At 40.5% G+C, this 23,135-nt stretch overlaps 1 protein-coding gene across 4 annotated transcripts in view; it reads right to left on the reverse strand.

Moving 5' to 3' along the window:
• The window catches only part of FYB1 (FYN binding protein 1), a 169,322-nt gene that overhangs the window by 95,210 nt on the left and 50,977 nt on the right, over window positions 1-23,135 (reverse strand). For all 4 annotated transcript variants that reach the window (XM_024754596.1, XM_024754597.1, XM_024754598.1 and 1 more), the window contains one exon: window positions 1,787-2,948. In XM_024754596.1, the coding sequence (XP_024610364.1) occupies window positions 1,787-2,948 (1,162 nt within the window). Of the gene's footprint in view, window positions 1-1,786; window positions 2,949-23,135 lie in introns of those variants that run through there.

The following is a 23,135-nucleotide window of genomic DNA, read 5'->3' on the forward strand; positions in this document are numbered from 1 at the left end:
AAGGAACAGGGTCCACTTTGAAGCATAATATATATCGAGGGATCAGAGGGTGGAGGTAGGGTACATTGATGAGAGGATTTCGAATCTAAACTGTGTCATGGGGCACATGAGCAGGGGGGAGGCATGTCAGGATGGGGACAGGGAGGAAGAAGAGGACAAGGATCAACTTGGCTTCCTAAGTAGTTTTGCCTGGGTCTCTTGGAGCTATGCGGCACTGAAAATCAGCTCAAGGCTGACCTTGCCAGGATTGCAGAGCCAAAAGAGGACTTCACAGGCATTTCAACAGCACGACAGCAGCCATCTGGGTACTACCACTCAAACCAGGTAGTGGAGTGTAAATAAAGATGGAAGACGTGGAAGAAAACTCTCAAGGATTTCCACTTCACATCAGGACAGTTTCCTTGGCATGAACTCAGAGCCGTAAAATGGAGGTTATGATAGTTAATTTTTTATCGGGGGTGCAGAACTATGACAGGGAATTAAGAAAGGGCTTTTTTAGAAGGTTTCAGAAAAACAACATTTCTGAGTTATGGCCCAGTATTAAAATGAGAAGGTGACACACGAGGACACAATAAGTGTAACAGGCTAACTCTTTCTAGAAGAAAGGTGATCACGGGGTCATTCCAAACTTGCTTTCTACGAGACTGATTAATGGGGGATTTGATTCCTAACATGTTGGTTGACACCGAGAATATTGGTCTCAGGAAGATGACACTGTGAGATGCTTCTACAGAGCCAAAATAAAAATGAACTACCTTTATACCCAGAACTGCATTAATTAGATCCACTTTCGTAAGTAAAAAATATATATAGTTGTGGTGTGGTCACTCGTAAGTATCCTTTTTCCTTTCTCACAATAAACAATGGTTGTACATTATTTGCCTAAAATAGTAATCATTTCAAGCATAAATGAGCTTCTTTCATCACTATGAGGGTTACAAATCTTTACCAAGTCATTCAGGATCAACTTTTAGCATGTGCCATAGTATGGTGGTAACATCTCTGGTAGAAAATTAAACTATTTACCCAGGAGGAAAATAATGTATCCCTTTGTCTGGCTTATTATCTTAGTTATGTACTACTTTATGAATCAGAAACGTTCAGAAAACTTTTGCTGATGGAGCAATAGAAAACAGTTGAAATATAAAACAGTAAGCATCGTTTCACAAGAGTCCTGTGCATCTCTTATTTGAATATTGGGCTTAGGAGACCTATGATGAATTTGTGGACATTTAAAATCATTTGGAAAAAGGTTTCTCAACCTCTGTACCATTGACATTTTGAACTGGATAATTCTTTGTTGGGCGGGGCTGCTCTGTGCCTTGTAGAATGTTTAGCAGCATCCCTGGCCTCTACCCGCTAGACGCCAGTAGCACCCTCCAGCCGTGACAGTCAAATGTCCCCTGGGCATCCACCACTGACTTAGAGGTTTGCTCACCTTCTAGCTCCTTTGTGGTAGTAGAGGGAACACACCTCGGTCGCATTCAACAGAAATGAAACCCAACAAAGGAAGTAACCACTTGGCAATCAAATGAAGGTATTTCTCCCCACGCCCCCAAATCAGCCCCCCAAGGCACTTCCTCACAGAATGCCGACCTAAAACCAAGGATTTCAACCTTCTCAGACGTCCCACACCGGAGGAAAAAAATGCCAAACAAAAGTCATCATACACACAGGAGTACCGGTGACAACATCGGTTCCTTGTTACAAAATTTTCCCTGGAAGCTAGATCACCCTCTGCTGGGAAAAAAACATGTGCAAAATAGCAAATGAGAGAAGAACTCACTGTTTCCAGAAGCGGCTTTCCGGAATTTCGTCAAGTCAACGTGCGGCGGTCTGCTGGGCTTTTGTGGAGGGGGGCCCAGGGTAAACAAGGAGGGCAGGGGTTTCCGCTTGGGGGTGGCTGAATTCTGGTCCTCCTTTTCCTTTTCTTGACTTGGGCCCCAGGGCCCTGCCGTTGTCCGCTTCGAAGGTGTCTTCAGGAACTTGGCAGGAGGGGCCCCAGAGGCCGGCTCTTCCGGATTCACTTGGCTCAGAAAGACGTTCTTAGCAGCATCCACCTTCCTACCTTCTCTTTTCTCTTCAGCATTTTTGGAGAGGCCTGGGGCCCCTCTGCTTGCAGCAGGTTTCAGAACGACTCCAGGAAAAGGAAAACTTGATGTCTCGCCTCCACGCTCTTTATTCTCTAGGTCGTCCCTGGCTGGTTTCAAAGGGCCGGATTTGGCCTTGGCTCCCAGGGGGGCCGGGGGGCCTCTCTGTTGAGCCACAGTCTTGGTGGGGCTTTCGTCTTCCTGGGGGTCATCTGTATTCAGGGATGGCTTCTGGCCAAAGACAGGTTTGGGGAAGAGGGGCGTGGGGTCCTGATCTTGTGAGGCTGACATAAACTTGCTTTTAGCCCCAGCCAGCTTTGGGAAGACTTGCTTCGGTTCATTTTCCTGGGCTGGATGATTTGACCCCGGCTTGGGGCCTGGTGGCTTCAAGTCATGGTCTTGGTTTACACTGTGAAGTGAAGGCTTATTCCCAGGAGGCCGGGGAACCGCAGGTTTGGAATCTTCTTTGTGCAAGTTGATGGGCTTGGGGCCTACAGGTTTCAGAAATCCCGGTTTCACCTCGGGGTCTCTGGTGGCCGAGTTAGCCTGCGGTCCAAACCTGGGACTCACTCCAGTCGGCTTTAGAAATGGAGGTTTGGGCTCCTTGTCAGGCTTTTCCTCAGAAGAAGGTTTCACCCCCAGAGGGGGCTTTGGGGACCCAAACCTGGGCACATTGCTCGGTCCTGCAGGAGGGCTGGCATTTCCTTGGTTGTTGAATAAGTTCTTTTTGACCTGTACTCCTGAAGGGGAGTTTTGGCCCGGGACCTTGAAGGGCCTGCTGTTGCCCGAGACCTCCTCCATGGGGTTGCCCCCTGTGTTAAACTTCGCCATGAGGGACTTCACGTTCGCATTCCCATCCTGCAAGCACAGGGAACAAAAACTCACTGAGAGCCCAAAGTCTCACTTGCACAATTTAAAGTACTACACTTTAAAGGGTTTCCTGGTTTGAGGCCTGCAGCGCCGCTGATTGGTTTGTGAGATATTGTAACATTTATCTTCCTCTATGGCAAAATAAGTTGTGAGAATTTCTTGAAGGGGGCGGGCTATAATACTTAGACTATTCTTTTTTTTTTTGGTTGTCTTAGACTGACTTGCTTTTTTTGGTTGTTGTTAAGTCACAGCTTATATTTTCTCCTTTCCTCTCACTGGTTCTCTAACTCTCTTGTTGGATTTACTCTGAACTTGGTATTTATGTGTTTTGTTGAACTTGAAAAAATATGAACGTGACTAACAAATGACCTCTTCCATATTTTATAGCTGAGTCTCTTAAATAGAAACTGCATTTAAAAAATGAAAGCAAGCTCTTCTGTAAATCTGGGCTGCATGCTTCACACAGCATAGCCACATTTGACATTTTGTGTTTGCAAGCCTGTTCTTGTTCCCACCTATATTTAAGGTCCATCTGTTTCCTAACAGGGAGATGTGGCAGAAAAACCCACTCAGTTTTATACATAAGCAATAAAATGAGTTTTTCTACTTATTGATACATATGAGTGTAAATGATTCAACTGGAACCAGACTAGCAGGCAGACTGTGCTCATTTTCAAGGGGCATAGTCTGGAGCACAGGGAAGGTGACAAGGAAAAAGCAGGGACAGGCTGGAAAATCTCATTTCCAGGTGCTGGTTTCTCCAGTCTCTGTCCCCCTGGTCTAGAATTAGGGTATAACCTAGTAAAGAGGGCGGGCAGTCACCTTTCTCTGTGACTATAATCCCATGTAACCTGTAAGAATTCATGGTGGGTTTGCTTTTTCTCTCAAAAGCCAGGGGTTGAACTTTTCTAGTTCTTTTAGGAATATTGAAAATCTGAGGCTTAGAAAAAAAAATCACAGGTAGCCACAACAGTTTCCATTTTTTGCCTTAAAATTCACCTAGAAAACGTTTTCTTACTTCCTATCCTCACCTGTCATTGCTAAGCGTATTTCTTCTCTCAAGGCCCCACTCAGATACTACAAAACCAGATCCTGTCCGGTTGGGAGGAACTGCTCCCTCCTCTTAACTCATGTAGCACAGCAGGCCCTGCTACATGCCCCTGTATTACTTCCTTTCCTAATACTAAGAACCACCGTTTAGCACGTAAACACATGTGCTTGATTCTGAACCAGGCAAGTTATCTATGTCGCCTCATCTCATTCTTTTGGATGATGGCATTATTTAACTCCATGTCACAGGAAAGAGGATTGAGGTTGAAACTGCAGGAGGACATCACGTAAGAGCATGGGAACTTGGCTGGAATCCTAGTTGATTAGCAGGGCCTCAGTTGCACAATCTGTACAATGGGGATAAGAGAGCATATCTGCCAGAATTGTCATGTGTGTTAGAGATAGAATTTGTAAAGTGCCTGCCTGGCCCTCAGCCTGGGCTCAATGTAAGGAAATTATTATTAGAAACGTTAAGTAGCGTATTCAGGGGCTCACAGCCAGGAACTGTGAGGACAGGGGTGCAGACTCAGGTCTGTCTCGGGCTCCAAAGTCCAGAAACTGTCTCATTCCCCTTTGTATAGAACTCTCAGGATTCTAATATATTTGGGAAATTGTTCAGGTTGGCACTGAGATGAATACTGTGAATGGTGATTTTAAAAGAAATGGTCCCTTCAGCAAGGGTTTCTCTCCATACCAAACTATAGTCTTTCAGGACTGGGGTAAGCAACCTAGGCAGGAGGCGAAAATGAGGTGAAAGGAGCAATTTCCAGCTTGGTTTTGCTTCTTTAATTTACTACCCTGTATCCAAGTTGCTGAAAATATCTTGTTTTCTACCTTGCCTCCTTTGACCATTTTTTTTATCCCCATGATTTTCTCAAATCCTCAAGTAATCCCTGGAGGTAATAGGCAGGAAGGCAGCAGAACCAGGGAGAGTTTGGGTGCTGGCAGAGGGAACAGATGAAGACGGATCCTACCCTGTGCCTCCTGGGAGATCATAGCTGCAAAGGACTTTAAACCTTAACACAAGATGCATAAAAAAGTATCAATACAAAATTTTTCTCCCCACCTGGAAGAAAGTCTGTCTCTAGGGAAGAATCTTTTATTCTAGACTCACTCTATATTTTGTCATTTATATTCTAGATCTACAATTTAGTCCAGAATGATAAGAGGCTGCAGAGTAAAGTGGTTAAGAGCATCGACTAGGGAGCCAGGTTTTGAGTCTGATCAGCTATTTACGTAATGTGAGGTATATAAGCTCCTTGGGCCTCAGTTTGCTCACCTCTATTAAGGGAATAAAGAGTCGTGTCATAGGGCTTTAAAAGAAATCAGTATCTGTAAGGCACTTTAAAGAATGCCTGGAACCTGGGAGGGTTTCCTATTTTTATAAAGAAAGTGAAGACTTTGAAATGATCTATTCAACCTCTCTCACTGCATTGGTGACAAAACAGAAACTAAAGGATTTAAATGATATCTTATTTAGTCACAACAACTTCACAACTTGGATTTCATGGGAGGAAATCCATGAGACACACTAACACATTGTCAAACTGCACACCCTGGTTTTAGTTTAGAAAATATGGAAGTGGTTGATTTGGAATTTAAGTCCCAGATGCCAACTCAAAACCAGGAGGCAGTGCAGTATCATGGTTAATAGCAACGTCTCTGAAATCATTGACTTGGGTTCCAGCCTTGACTTTGCTACTCACTAGCTGTGTGATCAAGCAAATTACTTAACCTCTCTGAAACTCAGTTTTCTTTACCTATAAAATGAGAATAATGAGTACCTATTTCTCACCGGGTTTTGTTTTTTAATTAGGATTAAATGAGTTAATGCATGTAAAGTTCTTAGATAAAGAATTGCATGTAATATACATCCAAGGATTGTCTGCCATCATGATTTTTTTTTTGAATTCACTAGTCACATAACATCATTTCTCCAGGTGACCAAATTCTGAAGTTACAATCATTAATGTTGCATCTTAATTTTAAATTAATATGACTGAAACAAACATACTGCTGGATAACATCATAGAGTTTATGATGTTTGGGTTTGGTTTCCCCCAACCTGAAACTTTCAACTGTATATTGAAAGACAGGGAAAGAGCGAGCCACAGGTTCCTACGTGGGACATATTGAAGAAACAGTAACAGCATCTGAACTTACTAATGTCTCGTAAATCAATAGCTTGAACTCTACAGCTATTTAATCTCTTATACTGACTGCTTAGCTTTAGAGGTTTTTAGTTGTTATAACTCTTAATAAGTTTATCAGATAAAATTTTCAACACCCAGATTCACCCTTAATCTTAATAGCTAGATTTCTTTCTTTATGATAATGATAGACAGGCAAAAATGATTAAAAAATTTTTGACATTCTCTCATTCTCATTTCATTCCATTTTCTAGGGCTCTTTTTACTCTAAAAAAGTTTAAAAGAGGGTAAGAGCAATGTATTTCATGAAAAAGGGAAAAGTAAGCCTGCTCTAAACCCTGACCCTCCAAGCCCTCATGCCCCTGTTCTATGGGGGTCATAAATACTGACTTATCAGTACAGTACAAGTTCATGCCTATTGTTCTGGAATAATTATTAATAATGCTCCCTTTTACTCTCAAAATTGACCTGCTTTAAACAATAATTACATGGTGAATTTACCCAGTTCCTCTCTAGAGTCAGTCAACCACTGTTATCAGCTTTTTATGTATATTTCTAACTGTGCATATACAAATATATAAAAATAAACACACACGCACATCCTTTCTGTCCCTGCTTTTTGCACAAATGGAAACCCCTGCTTTGCACCTTGCTTTCTTCCTGAACCGATACTAAGTTACTACACACCAGCTCAGCTGGATGTGTGGTCAGCAGCCACTCTGATTGCTTGGTGCCCGTGCAATTCCAGTTGTTAAATATTTTCAATATTAATTCTCCTTTTTCCCCCTTGATAATTGGATCCATATCAGTGCATATTATTTGCACCATCTCTTAAAAAATAGACTTAATTTCTTTATTTTTTACAACAGTTTTAGATTTACAGAAGAATTCAGAAGATAGTACAGAGAGTTCTCACAAAATTTACATCCAGTTTCTCCCTTACTAACCCCTTACATTAATTTGCAGGACCTCTTTAACTTTTAATGATTTAAAGATGGGGCTTCTGTTTATTCTTAAGAAGAGGCATTTCACAATCTAGGAGATCTCAGAGTTTGAGATATTTAAGTAAAACAAACATTTTATCTTGAAATTTACTTGAAATTTATTTTCCAAATTTATTTCAACAAATTGTTATTAATTCCAGCTGTTAATGAGTTTGTGCAGCTCTTTCTCCACTTATGATAGTTACATCAGATAAACCCATTGTAAGTTGAAAATATCCTAAATAGAAAATGCATTTAATACACCTCACCTACCAAGCATCATAGCTTAGCCCAACCTCAACCTACCTTAAATGTACTCAGAACACTTACATTAGCCTAGAGTTGGGCAAAATCATCTAACACAAAGCCTATTTTATAATAAAGTGTTGAATACCTCAGGTAGTTTATTTAATACTGTACTGAAAGTAAAGCAGGATGGTTGTATGTGTGTGTAATAGCTGCAAGTATATGGGTTGTTTACCCTCATGATTGCACAGCTGACTGGAAGCTGTGAGCACCACGAGAGAGTATCGTACCACATATTGCTAGCCTGGGAAAAGATCAAAGTTCAAAGTTCGGTTTTTCATAGATGCATATTGCATCATTATAACGTTGAAAAATCCTAAATCAAACCATTTTAAGTCAGAGAATGTCTGAACAATGTTTAGCCAAAGCTACTCCCATGCATTGCTCTATAATCATACACGTGTAATTGTAGAGATGCTCTTGACAGAAATGAATTTCCTTTAGCCCCCATGTTTTCCCCTTCCTCAGAATTATATACCTTCACTAACATAAATTTAACATGCTTTTCACAGTCCCTGTGAAGATGCAAAAATGCTTTAGCTACATCCTCTGTACTTCTAGTTAACAACTCCAGATTCCAGAAAATCTTTTTTGCTTTCAGCAACTTACATAAAGGCAATAAATCAAGTACATACTTAAACAAAGGCTGAGATGGCATTTAGGACAGACGTCAAGGAACTACACATCAAGAAAATGTTTTCTTTTGCAGCTAGTTCATCTACATATTTTCATATGGAAAATTAACAACATTGGTAACTGGATTTTGTTTGGTTTTAAACATATCCTGAGCATTAGGTTAATGCAGCAGTTCTCAAATTGGGGCAATTTTGGCAATGTCTGGAGATATCTTTGATTGAAATGGTGGACTGAGAAAGTGCTCTTGACAACTAGTGAATAGAGGCCAGGGCTGCTGCTAAACATCTTACAATGCCCAGGACAGACCCCGAAACTAAGAATTATCAGTCAAAATAGTGTTGAGATTGAGAATCCCTGAGCTAATCCTCTTGCTCCTGAATAATTGGAACTATCTTACCAGAAATTCTGCTTTTAATTTTTATAATGTAATACACTCTAAAACCTACAAGTAACTGTAGAGAAACTAATAATACAAAAGACTATCACTAGATTGTTTTCAAAGTTCCTTGTCTTTGAAAGTCTCATCTTTGTAAAGTCTCATTTGTAAAGCACAAAAGAAATAAAACACCCATGAATCGTGGGTAACTAATGAATTTAAAATAACTTTGAGCCTAATTTTACCTCCTTAATATGTGTTAGTGTCACTTTTGTAATTAAAGCATGAGGAGAATGAACCACTCTTATGGATGCTGTTATTCTTTCCTAAATAGAGCCCAAAGAATAAGAGAAGAAAATGATTTCACTTGATTGCATCTAATGCTTTTAATCATGGGGGAGTTGGTAAATAACAATAGTTTATCCAAACTGGTCTCTTTCTCCCTCTATCTCTCTGACTCTCCTTGTTCTTTCTTTCTTTCATCATTGATCAATTCTACCATGTGTAGGTTTTCTTTTTTTTTTATTGCTATGTTGAGATAACTTGTCAATACTCATGATTTATTTGGTCCGAATTGCTAGTGCTTCTCACGGAACAAAATTAGTTCCTACCACTGCCACCACTGTCCAGAACAGAACCCCAGGTAGAGCGGCATCTGTGGCATCAGGGTGTAAGGAGATGCATATGTAGTGGGAAATTGTTCCAGGAAGCCCGCCCTAGTCCTGCCCAGCATGGGTAGAAGAGGAAAGAAGGCAGGTGAGTGTGGCGTGCTGCATGGGAGAACACAGCTTCTGCTGAGGTGATGGCTCATGTTATTCAAATTTAGGATCCACTCAGCCCAGGATTGACCAGAGGTATAGCAAAAAGACAGAAAAGATAGTTCTTCTGTTAAGCCAGATACATTTACCATCCTTGAGGTAGGAAGCAGGCGGGTGAAAATTTGGAATAGACTCAAGCAGCTCAAACTTTCATAGAGCAATAGTAGTATTTAGCATCATGGATTTATATTGCCTAGATTAAAGAAAATAAAACAACAGATATATTCCTCATGACCAAGCCAAGCCCTCCCCCACTTCCCAACACACACACACACACACACACACACACACACACACACAGTGATAAATTGTCTTTTCTTTTCAAAGTGACTTGATCTGCTATACCCAGTAAACTTGGAAAAGGGATTTTTTGGGGGGAGGGGGATTAGTTTTGTCTGAAAATAAATTTTCTTAGAACTTCTATTGTTAGAAATTATGTAATAAAACGACTTTAATTGTTTTTGGTTGTCAAGATAGAGTTAATGGTTGAAAACACAGTACTTATGACAATGCTTCACAAGATAGTAGATGGCAAGCTCCACTCTAGACCCTGAAACTGCAGTAAACTTTTTTTCATCCCTGTTAACACTGTCTAAATATTTAGGTACTTAATGAATCATAATTTATGTATTTAATGTGTGTACTCTGTTTTCTTAAGGAGATGTAAAAGCAGGGACCTGGTTTTATTTTCTTCCTCAAAAACAACCCCCCTCTGCCACCCCATACCCAAATAAGCACTCCCATAATGCCTGCACATTTCTTTCCATAATCGCTATTAAACATATGGCTGACAGGCTGAATTTACTTGAATTTCTTCATGACTGATCACACAGATGAAAGTAGGAAAAAAGATTTCCTCAGCCTCTTAAGGAGCATTGAACCCAGTCATGAATCTATCCTCGAGAGCGCCTTGCTTAACGGAATGTTTACTTCATGGCGAATGGGCTGTGATGGATTCCAGTTGGCTGAGACTCTGATGCTGAAGGGAGCATCAGGCCCCTCTTCAACAGGATGTGGGAACGTGCTTCTCACCACAAATTGAGTTCTTGGGGTGGGAGCGGTCTGCTGCAGGCTGGGCAAAGCATAGGGAGGAGGAACTGGCAGTGGGAGAAGTGGTGGCAGCCCCGACTGTGACAACCCCTTACATTTTTGTCAGTGACTTATGAAGGTGGAGAGGGAACTGCAGACCACCCCAACCTCGTGTTGTGAGGTGAAATATAGTAGGAAGAAAACACCTGGCATGAGTGGGGTCTCTCTGGGAGCTGTGTGTGCATGGCTTTCCTTGACGCAGGTCAGTGTGGCCTTTTGTTCTCAGGAGGCTGGCCTGGGCATCTTAGCAGAAAACCTCTGCATTTGTCACTGTGTATCATCATTCCCTCTTCTGCGATCTCTGGCACCTGCTGCTCTGCACTCTTTCCTGGTTCCTACTGGGTTCTCTCTTCTAGGGTGAATTGAAGTAGAGGAAGCACGGTCACACAGCAACTTAAAGCTGGTAAAACTTTACTGGTAAACTTAACCAGTAAAGACCCACCTCCCAAATGCTGTGGCACCTTGAACTCTCCAGGCATATTGATCAGTTAGGCTTTTGGGTACCCTTTGTCTTTAAAGACAGGCTTGAAAATCACCATCATTCTACAAATTAGAACCTTCAAACCTCTTCCTGGTCATCTGACCAAATAGCTCCTGCACAAATACTGTTTTGACTTTGGCATGGTCTCTGATGGCTTAACCATTAATGGATGAGGAAATTACCTGTGACTTTCTATGGCTTCTGAAATTTGTTCTGCTGTAAGTTTTTGCCTTCTTGATGCTAATGGAATGGCGATAGGATGTAGATAATATAGGACAACAAACAGTCCTGACGCCATGTGTTTTTGTTATTCCATTTTATATAGCTTTTACAGCAAATTTATCTTACATTTGCTTATGATATTATTCACTTAGCCTGCATAAACTATACCAAATCAGAGGATAAGCTCGGAGGAATTTACATTTTGTCTAATGAACTTGTAGATAATTGAAGGATTTTCATAGATCTCTTCCTAGGGGCTTATTTGGATCTTAGGATAATATTTAATATGCACATCATAATACAATATAAGTCCTTTCATTTTTCCTGTACCTCCAACTCTGTCACCTCAAAGAGATCTTATTTTCATCTACTATTTCTAATGGTTATTCTATTTTCAAATAAAAGGAGTATAAACCAGCAAAAGAAAACTCACTTTGCTAAAAACATATGAAATTTGAAATAAAACATTCTTGATGGCTGAGAAAGACACTCCTTGGCATAGGAAAAATAAGATAGAAATGTCCTGCTCTCTTTTTTTCTCAGCCCCCAGATCCCTCTCAACACACATAAACACACCTTGACACCAAGCCTGGGATTTGAGTTCCTTTCTGCAGTTGACGAGGAGTTAGAAACTGAAAGTGCCGGGGTGGGGAGAGGAGGCCATCTCTGGGGTTTTCTAGACACTTCCTTCCCAGTGTGTGAAAAGTTCTGTGTGAAGAGAACTGCTTAGACAAGGAAGATTTCAACAAGCCCATCAAGACAGGGGGCGGCACTAACAAAAGATCAAGATGAAAAAAAAAATTACATGGGACTGAGTGAACTGATGAGGATGATTATAATTTTTGTGACTTCTGTTTGAATAATAATTAAAAAAAGACAGGGGGCGGCAGCTCATCAGCAAGGGATCCAGAATGTGATTTGAGGAAAATAAAAACTAGATATAAGAAATGGAGGGTGGGGCTTCCCTGGTGGCTCAGTGGTTAAGAATCTGCCTGCCGATGCAGGGGACACGGGTTCGAGCCCTTGCCCAGGAAGATCCCACATGCCACGGAGCATCTAAGCCTGTGCACCACAACTACTGAGTCTGTGCTCTAGAGCCCGTGAGCCACAGCTACTGAGCCCACGTGTCACAACTACTGAAGCCCGCACACCTAGAGCCCGTGCTCCGCAACAAGAGAAGCCACGACAATGAGAAGCCCGCTCACCGCAATAAAGAGTAGCCCCCGCTTGCCGCAACTAGAGGAAGCCTGTGCACAGCAAAGAAGACCCACACAGCCAAAAATAAATAAATAAATAAATAAATAAATTTATTTTGAAAAAAAGAAATGGAGGGCTATGGAAGATTCCACACAGAGATGGTTGATATTTGAAACCTCAGTCTACAGAATATGTGGAATCCTTCCCCCACACCTCTCCCCAACTCATTTTTATTCTATTTGTTCTCCTTTTGAATGTGGAAGAAAATGCATTCAGTATTTTGTAATCAGGATTAAATAATATAACCACCTCACAGTTCTGACCTCACTTTTTCTCTCCTATAAGTCACAGTAACAAGACTTTACCATGAAATGAACAATTTCTCTCACCTTTGTCATCATGGGGCTCTTTACTGTCAGTTGCACCTTTTCTCTTTAAAACTGTGATATTCTCAATTTCAACCTTTCAATGGTGTATATCCTGATCTTAACACCTAGCCACCCTCTTTTCCCAGGGGCCCTCAATTTTCCAGGGTGCTACATGACTTCAGCTACTCTGGGTTTTCACAAACCCTCTCATTCATGCATTCCATCATTCCCTCCTGAGGGTACTGGTGATTCCTTGCTTATGTGCTAGTTTTGGTACGTGGCACTTTGCCATTATCTAGATTAAAGTCTATGCTTTACTAAGATCGCTTATTCCAGGCTATGAATGATCTCAATATTTTTCTATGAACACTCGTATATCTGGCAAAAGACATTCTGGAGTTTGGTATTTTACACCCATTACTAATTCTATTATTAGAACTATTAATCACATTTTAAAAAAATTCCATATATAATATCTCTTTTGATCTTCCCAAAAGCCTGGTAAATTCTTATTGTTACAGAAAGGTAAACGGAGTTCAAGCACATGGGAGAAAGGAGATCTAAAGCCAGAGTTTCTGATAAGTCCTGGTTTTCCCTGATACATCATAGGATCATGACTTTCTTTCTTTTTTATAAATAGGTCTTTTCTATTTTTTTTATACAGCAGGTTCTTACAAGTCATCAATTTTATACACATGAGTGTATACATGTCAATCCCAATCGCCCAATTCATCACACCCCCACCACTACCTTCCCCGCGGATTTACCCCCTTGGTGTCCATACATTTGTTCTCTACATCTGTGTCTCAATTTCTGCCCTGCAAACCGTTTCATCTGTACCATTTTTCTAGGTTCGACATATATGCATTAATATACGATATTTGTTTTTCTCTTTCTGACTTACTTCACTCGGTATGACAGTCTCTAGATCCATCCACGTCTCAAAAAATGACCAAATTTTGTTCCTTTTTATGGCTGAGTAATATTTCCTTGTATATATGTACCACATCTTCTGTATCCATTCATCTGTCAATGGGCCTTGCTTCCATGACCTGGCTATCGTAAATAGTGCGGCAATGAACATTGGGGTGCATGTGTCTTTTTGAATTGCGGTTTTCTCCGGGTATATGCCCAGTAGTGGGATTGCTGGATCATATGGTAATTCGATTTTTAGTTTTTTAAGGAACTTCCATACTGTTCTCCATAGTGGCTGTATCAGTTTACCTTCCCAGCAACAGTGCAAGAGAGTTCCCTTTTCTCCACACCCTCTCCAGCATTTGTTGTTTGTAGATTTTCTGATGATGCCCATTCTAACTGGTGTGAGGTGATACCTCATTGTAGTTTTGATTTGCATTTCTCTAATAATTAGTGATGTTGAGCAGCTTTTCATGTGCTTCTTGGCCATCTGTATGTCTTCTTTGGAGGAATGTCTATTTAGGTCTTCTGCCCATTTTTGGATTGGGTTGTTTGTTTTTTTAATATTGAACTGCATGAGCTGTTTATATATTTTGGAGATTAATCCTTTGTCCGTTGATTCGTTTGCAAATATTTTCTCCCATTCTGAGGGTTGTCTTTTCGTCTTGTTTATGGTTTCCTTTGCTGTGCAAAAGCTTTTAAGTTTCATTAGGTCCCATTTGTTTATTTTTGTTTTTATTTCCATTACTCTAGGAGGTGGATCAAAAAAGATCTTGCTGTGATTTATGTCAAAGAGTGTTCTTCCTATGTTTTCCTCTAAGAGTTTTATAGTGTCCATCACTACATTTAGGTCTCAAATCCATTTTGAGTTTACTTTTGTGTATCGTGTTAGGGAGTGTTCTAATTTCATTCTTTAATATGTAGCTGTCCAGTTTTCCCAGCACCACTTATTGGTGCTGTCTTTTCCATTGTCTTTTCTCCATTGTATATCCTTGCCTCCTTTGTCATAGATTAGTTGACCATAGGTGCGTGGGTTTACCTCTGGGATTTCTATCTTGTTCCATTGATCTATGTTTCTGTTTTTGTGCCAGTACCATATTGTCTTGATTACTGTAGCTTTGTAGTATAGTCTGAAGTCAGGGAGTCTGATTCCTCCAGCTCCGTTTTTTTCCCTCAAGACTGCTTTGGCTATTCGGGGTCTTTTGTGTTTCCATACAAATTTTAAGACTTTTTGTTCTAGTTCCATAAAAAATGCCACTGGTAATTTGACAGGGATTACATCAAATCTGTAGAGCTTTGGGTAGTACAGTCATTTTCACAATAGCGATTCTTCCAATCTAAGAACATGGTATATCTCTCCATCTGTTGGTATCATCTCTAATTTCTTTCATCAGTGTCTTATAGTTTTCTGCATACAGGTCTTTTGTCTCCCTAGGTAGGTTTATTCCTAGGTATATTATTCTTTTTGTTGCAATGGTAAATGGGAGTGTTTCCTTAATTTCTCTTTCAGATTTTTCATCATTAGTGTATAGGAATGCCAGAGATTTCTGTGCATTAATTTTGTATCCTACAAGTTTACCAAATTCATTGATTAGCTCTAGTAGTTCTCTGGTGGCATCTTTAGGATCCTCTATGTATAGTATCATGTCATCTGCAAAAAGTGACAGTTTTAATTCTCCTTTTTGAGTTTGTATTCCTTTTGTTTCTTTTTCTTCTCTGATTGCCATGGCTAGGACTTCCAAAACTATGTTGAATAATAGTGGTGAGAGTGGACATCCTTGGCTTGTTCCTGATCTTAGAGGAAATGCTTTCAGTTTTTCACCATTGAGAATGATGTTTGCTGTGGGTTTGTCATATATGGCCTTTATTATGTTGAGGTAGGTTCCCTCTATGCCCACTTTCTGGAGAGTTTTTATCATAAATCAGTGTTGAATTTTGTCAAAAGCTTTTTCTGCATCTATTGAGATGATCATATGGTTTTTATTCTTCAATTTACTAATATGGTGTATTACATTGATTGATTTGCACATGCTGAAGAATCCTTGCAGCCCTGGGATAAATCCCACTTGATCATGGTGTATGATCCTTTTAATGTGTTGTTGGATTCTGTTTGCTAGTATTTTGTTGAGGATTTTTGCATCTATATTCATCAGTGATATTGGTCTGTAATTTTCTTTTTTTGTAGTATCTTTGTCTGGTTTTGGTACCAGGGTGATGGTGGCCTCATAGAATGAGTTTGGGAGTGTTCCTTCCTCTGCAATTTTTTGGAAGAGTTTGAGAAGGATGGGTGTTAGCTCTTCTCTAAATGTTTGATAGAATTCACCTGAGAAGCCATCTAGTCCTGGACTTTTGTTTGTTGGAAGATTTATTTATTTTTTTGCAGTACGCCGGCCTCTCACTGTTGTGGCCTCTCCTGTTGTGGAGCACAGGCTCTGGACGCGCAGGCTCAGCAGCCATGGCTCACGGGCCCAGCCGCTCCGCGGCATGTGGGATCTTCCAGCATTCTAACAGTTTTGGATTGTTGTGTTTTCACTGTCATTTTTCTCTAGGTATTTTTTGATTTCCTCTTTGATTTCTTCAGTGATCTCTTGGTTATTTAGTAACGTAGTGTTTAGCCTACACGTGTTTCTGTTTTTTATGTTTTTTACCCTGTAATTCATTTCTAACCTCATAGCATTGTGGTCAGAAAAGATGCTTGATATGATTTCAGTTTTCTTAAATTTAATGAGGCTTGATTTGTGACCCAAGATCTATCCTGGAGAATGTTCTGTGCACACTTGAAGAGAATGTGTATTCTGCTGTCTTTGGATGGAATGTCCTATAAATATCAGTTAAATCTATGTGGTCTATTGTGTCATTTAAAGCTTCTGTTTCCTTATTTATTTTCATTTTGGATCATCTGTCCATTGGTGTAAATGAGGTGTTAAATTCCCCCAGTATTATTGTGTTACTGTCAATTTCCTCTTTTAGCTGTCAGCATTTGCCTTATATATTGAGGTGCTCCTATGTTGGGTGCATATGTATTTATAATTGTTATATCTTCTTCTTGGATTGATCCCTTGATCATTATGTAGTGTCCTTCCTTGTCTCTTGTAACATTCTTTATTTTAAAGTCTATTTTATCTGATATGAGTATAGCTACTCCAGCTTTCTTTTGATTTCCATTTGCATGGAATATCTTTTTCCATCCCCTCACTTTCAGTCTGTATGTGTCCTTAGGTCTGAAGTGGGTAATTTTCTGAAACTTTTTTCTGGAAGTTGTGTATCTGCACTTCATTTAGTTGTTTTTCTGGGGTTTTTTTCTTGTTCCTTCATCTGGTACATAGCCCTCTTCCTTTTCATCTTGTCTGTCTTTCTGTGAATGTGGTTTTTGTTCCACAGGCTGCAGGATTGTATTTCTTCTTGCTTCTGCTGTCTTCCCTCTAGTGGATCTCTTTCTTTCTTGTGTAGTTAGTGTTGGGAGTTTAAATTCTCAGCTCACATACAAAACTTTCTAGTTTCCTTTTCTGATACAAAAATTTTTCACCAAACTCTCATAATTTACCTTCTGTCCAAGAATCCCTAATCATGTCAGGTGATGTGTTAACATTTGTTCTACCCATAGGATGAGATGAACAAGGAGACAGAACAAGGTGTAGTGGGTGTATAGCTCTGGCCAGAACATCTTGATTGACTTTGCAACATCACAGGCAACTTGGAGAAGGGAAACAACTAAGAGAAGACAAACAATGCTGCTTGCTTTTTTTGATATTTGGTCTAAGGGCGTCTTGGTGTGGGGGTGGGGCTTTAGGCAGGTGACTGTATTAGTGTCTCTTTCCAGCAAACAGCTGCCCCTAGAGTCCATAAAATGAGTCGTCCAATTGTCAGTTCAGGGACCTGGGGCACCATTCTGGCTCATCCAAGTCCCCTGGGGATGGTGTTGATTGCTCACCTGGCTGAAGTTTAAAGTTTATTACCCGAATGAGATTGAAGATGGATGTGAACTGATGTGAAAAATTTGATCTTATATTTTCCCACAGTGAGATGTTTTCTTTCTTTTTTTCTAAGTTACACTGATTGCAAGAGCAAAGTGAAAATGTCTCAATCCCTCAAACCATACATAAAAATAAATTAAAAATGGCTTAAAGACTAAAGTATAAGACATGACACCATAAAACTCCTAGAAGAGAACACAGGCAAAACATTCTCTGACATAAATCGTAACAGTGTTTTCTTAGGTCAATCTTCCAAGGCAATAGAAATAAAAGCAAAAATAAACAAATGGGACCTAATCAAGCTTATAAGCTTTGGCACAATGAAGGAAACCATAAACAAAAGCAAAAGACAACCTATGGCCTGGGAGAAAATATTTGCAAACCGACAAGGGCTTAGTTTCCAAAATATACAAACAGCTCATTCAACTCGATAACAAAAAAACAACAAACAACCCCATCCAAAAATGGGCAGAAGACCTAAATAGACATTTCTCCAAAGAAGATATACAGAATGCCAACAAACACATGAAAGAATGCTCAACATCATTAATCATTAGAGAAATGCAAATCAAAACTACAATGAGATATCATCTCACACCAGTCAGAATGGCCATCATCAAAAAATCTAGAAACAATAAATGCTGGAGAGGGTGTGGAGAAAAGGGGACACTCTTGCACTGCTGGTGGGAATGTGAATTGGTTCAGCCACTATGGAGAACAGTATGGAGGTTCCTTAAAAAACTACAAATAGAATTACCATATGACCCAGCAATCCCACTACTGGGCATATACCCTGAGAAAACCAAAATTCAAAAAGAGTCATGTACCAAAATGTTCATTGCAGCTCTATTTACAATAGCCCGGAGATGGAAACAACCTAAGCGCCCATCATCGGATGAATGGATAAAGAAGATGTGGCACATATACACAATGGAATATTACTCAGCCTTAAAAAGAAATGAAATTGAGCTATTTGTAATGAGATGGATAGACCTAGAGTCTGTCATACAGAGTGAAGTAAGTCAGAAAGAAAAAGACAAATACCGTATGCTAACACATATATATGGAATTTAAGGGGAAAAAAAATGTCATGAAGAACCTAGGGGTAAGACAGGAATAAAGACGCAGACCTACTGGAGAACGGACTTGAGGATATGGGGAGGGGGAAGGGTGAGTTTTGACAGGGCGAGAGAGAGTCATGGACATATACACACTAACAAACGTAGTAAGGTAGATAGCTGGGGGGAAGCAGCCGCAAGGCACAGGGATATCAGCTCGGTGCTTTGTGACAGCCTGGAGGGGTGGGATGGGGAGAGTGGGAGGGAGGGAGACGCAAGAGGGAAGACATATGGGAACATATGTATATGTATAGCTGATTCACTTTGTTATAAATCAGAAACTAACACACCATTGTAAAGCAATTATACTCCAATAAAGATGTTAAAAAAAAACAACAACCCAATCAAAAAATGGGCAGAAGACCTAAATAGACATTCTTCCAAAGAAGACATACAGATGGCCAACAGGTACATGAAAACGTGCTCAATATTGCTAAGTATTAAAGAAATGTAAATCAAAACTACAATGAGGTATCACCTCACACCAGTCAGAATGGCCATCATAAAAATATCTACAAACAATAAATGCTGGAGAGGATGTGGAGAAAGGGGAACCCTCCTACACTGTTGGTGGGAATTTAAATTGATACAGCCACTATGGAGAACAGTATGGAGGTTCTTCAAAAAACTAAATAGAGAGCTACCATATGCCCCAGCAGTCCTACTCCTGGGCATATACCTGGAGAAAACCACAATTCAAAAATATATATGGACCCCAATGTTCATTGCAGAACTATTTACAATAGCCAGGACATGGAAGCAACCTAAATGTCCATCAACAGAGGAGTGGATAAAAGATGTGGTACATTTATACAATGGAATATTACTCAGCCATAAAAAGGAATGAAATAGTGCCATTTGCAGAGATGTGAATAGACCTAGAGACTGTCATACAGAGCAAAGTAAGTCAGAAAGAGAAAAACAAATATCATATAATATCGCTTATATGTGGAATCCAGAAAAATGGTACAGATGAAGTTACTTGCAAAGGAGCAATAGCGACACAGATGTAGAGAACAAACTTATGGATTCCAAGGGGGGAAGAGGGGGTGGTGCACCCCAGTGTTCATTGTAGCACCATTTACAATAGCCAAGATGTAGAAGCAACCTAAATGTCTATCAACAGATGAATGGATAAAGAAGATGTGGTGTATATGTATGTATATATATATATATATATATATATACACATATATATGTATATGTATATACATATATATGTATAAAATGAAATATTGCTCAGCCATAAAAAAGAATGAAATAATGCCACTTGCAGCAACATGGGTGGACCTAGAGATTATCATACTGAGTGAAGTAAGTCAGACAGAGGAAGGCAAATATCATATGATATCGTTTATATGTTCTAAAAAATAATAAAAATGAATTTATTTACAGAACAGAAACAGACTCACAGACACAGAAAACAAACTTATGGTTACCAAAGGGGAAAAGGGTGAGAAGGGATAAATTAGGAGTATGGGATCAACAGGTACACACCACTATGTATAAAATAAACAACAAGGCTTTACTGTATAGCACAGGGAACTATATTCAATATCTTGTAACAGCCTATAATGGAAAAGAATTTGAAAAAGAATATATTTATATATATACATTTATATATATATAATATATATCCGAATCACTTTGCTATACAACTGAAACTAACACAGTATTGTAAATCAATTATACTTCAATTTAACAAAAAAGAAAATGACTCAAAAGGGAGGAGAAAATGGCATTTCAATAAGATTAAACTTACATGTAAACATCTTACACTCCAGATGAAACTTTGTTTGATTCAAAATATTTTTTTAACTTTTAGAAAAAATTAAATGACTTACATATAAGTGTGGCTAAAATGTAACAATGGACCAATGTTAAATTTCTAATATGAATAAAAACAATAAAAATGACTTGAGAGGTACAAGCATATTTGTCACTGACTAAAGTTATTTTTTGACTGATAAGGTAAATAAAGGTATTTTGGATGTCCTCTTTGAGGTGAAGGCAAGGAAAGAGGAAGGCAAGAAGCACAGGGTGTGATAGAATCACCCTGGAGATTTTTTCAAGCTGCACATGCTAAATGTCCCAACGCATCCTGCTTTGTTTCTCTAAAACTTTCTTTATGGAGAATCACCAGCCCAGCCACTACAAATGGGAGGGTGTAGAGTCCCCTGGTGTATTTAAGTACAAAAATGGTGCAAAACCATTGGGATCCTGGATCCCTCTTGCTCTTATCCTCACATCTTTATTGATCAACTCCTGCTAACAGAGTTGCAGAAATTCAATGGCAAGGACTGGGATATCTTTCGGGGCTACCCTGATTCGGCATGGGTGAATGGAACTGGGGTGCAGATGTTGGCTGCTTGTCTTTCTAAATTTCCCCTCTATCTTCTATGCTCACTAAGTAAGTTCAATGGTAGCAATCTCAAAATATATGTCCATGTCTCAGAACCTGTGCATGTGACCTTATTTGAAAAAGGGGGTTTTGCAGATGTAAGAATTATGTGAGGGGATCATCCTGATTATCTAGGTGGCACTAAATCCAATCACAAGTGCCCCTATAAGATACAGAAGAGGAGAATACAAGACAGGAGGAGATGGCCATGTGAAGGCAGAGGCAGACTTGGAGTGACGCAGCCACAAGCCAAAGAATGCAGGCAGCCACCAAAAGTTGGAAGAGGCAAAAAATGGATTTTCCTCTAAAGCCTTTGGAGGGAGCATGGCCTTGTCAACACCTTGATTTCAGAACTCTGGTCTCTAGAACTCTGAGAGAGTAAGTTTCTGTTGTTGTAAGCCACCTAGTTTGTGATAATTTGTTATAGGATCCACAAGAAATTAATACATCCACCCTCACAAAGATTCAAAATGCCTTTGTTCTGTATTTCTATAAATGTCCAAGCACTTGCATGGATGAGGTTTAGGATGAAGGGCAGAAAGTCTTGTTTCATGATTACGTTTACTAAGCCACCATTTGTTACCACCCCAGAGCAAGGTGTCCATGCTGGGATGGCACCTGGCTTGGAACAACAGAGTGGGGAATTAGTCATATGCAGTAGGTGAGCTTTGGTGGCATTTAACGTGCTCTTGGAAGAAAGATCAGGTACTAGTTGAACCAACATTGGTGGCACACACTTGGCAATACTACTAATAAAGTATATATTGAATTTATACAGCTCAATGGTTTTGCTGGTTTCCTATCCATGTAAGGAGGCTAGTTAGCAGAGATTAAAAAAACAAAGCAGGTTCTGAACACTCCAAATGTATCAGAGAAACCCCAGACCAGCTTCTGATGGGGGAATATTCTTCAGCTTCTAGGACTTCCCTTTGGATTCTAATCCCTGCCCAAACATGTACTTGGTCTATTCCTAGTGGCTGATACAGAGACAATTCCAATCTCTATTTCTCATCAGTCAGCAACTATAGAAATAAATGCCTGGGACATGCTTGCCCCTGGGCTTTGGTAAAAGGAAAGATCAAAATGAGCCTTAAAGGTGGGCCGATTTTAATGGGAAGACTCACCTTAGACTCACAGTGTTTGAGAAAGAAAATAACCTAAAACATCAGTGAGTTCAAGCTCTTCATTTTACAGGAAAGGAAACAGGGTAAGTGATCTGTCCAAAGTCACACGGCTACTTAGTGGCAGAACCAGAATCTGGGTCTCCTGTTTGCTCGTCCATTGGGTCCGCTGTCCTGTGCTACCTGACCCGTGAGACATCAGCTTCTACAGCATCTTCCTTTTAAAAATAGTCACGACAGGCTTCCGGGAAGATGGCGGAAGAGTAAGACGCAGACATCGCCTTCCTCCCCACAGATAACACCAGAAATGCGTCTACACGTGGAACAACTCCTACAGAACACCTACTGAACGCTGGCAGAAGACCTCAGACCTCCCAAAAGGCAAGAAACCCCCTACGTACCTGGGTAGGGCAAAAGAAAAAAGAATAAAGGATAGGGACGGGACCTGCACCAGTGGGAGGGAGCTGTGAAGGAGGAAAAGTTTCCATACACTAGGAAGCCGCTTCGCGGGTGGAGACTGTGTGTGGCGGAGGCGGGAAGGCTTCGGGGCCGCGGAGGACAGCACAGCAACAGGGGTGCGGAGGGCAAAGCTGAGAGATTCCCCCACAGAGGATCAGGGCCGACCGGCACTCACCAGGCCGAGAGGCTTGTCTGCTCACCCGCTGGGGCGGGCGGGGCTGGGAGATGAGGCTCGGAGCGTTGGAGCTCCGGGAGAGGACTGGGGTTGGCGGCGTGCAGTAACTTGCAGGGGTTACTGCGCCACGGCTAGCCGGGAGGGAGTCCGGGGAAAAGTCTGGAGCTGCCGAAGAGGCAAGAGACTTTTTCTTCCCTCTTTGTTTCCTGGTGCGCGAGGAGAGGGGATTAAGAGTGCTGCTTAAAGGAGCTCCAGAGAAGGGCGCGAGCCGCGGCTAGAAGCGTGGACCCCAGAGATGGGCAGGAGATGCTAAGGCTGCTGCTGCCGCCACCAAGA

Source organism: Neophocaena asiaeorientalis, unplaced genomic scaffold (genome assembly GCF_003031525.2).
Source record: "Neophocaena asiaeorientalis asiaeorientalis breed wild unplaced genomic scaffold, Neophocaena_asiaeorientalis_V1.1 scaffold229, whole genome shotgun sequence".
NCBI classification, from domain to species: domain Eukaryota; kingdom Metazoa; phylum Chordata; class Mammalia; order Artiodactyla; family Phocoenidae; genus Neophocaena; species Neophocaena asiaeorientalis.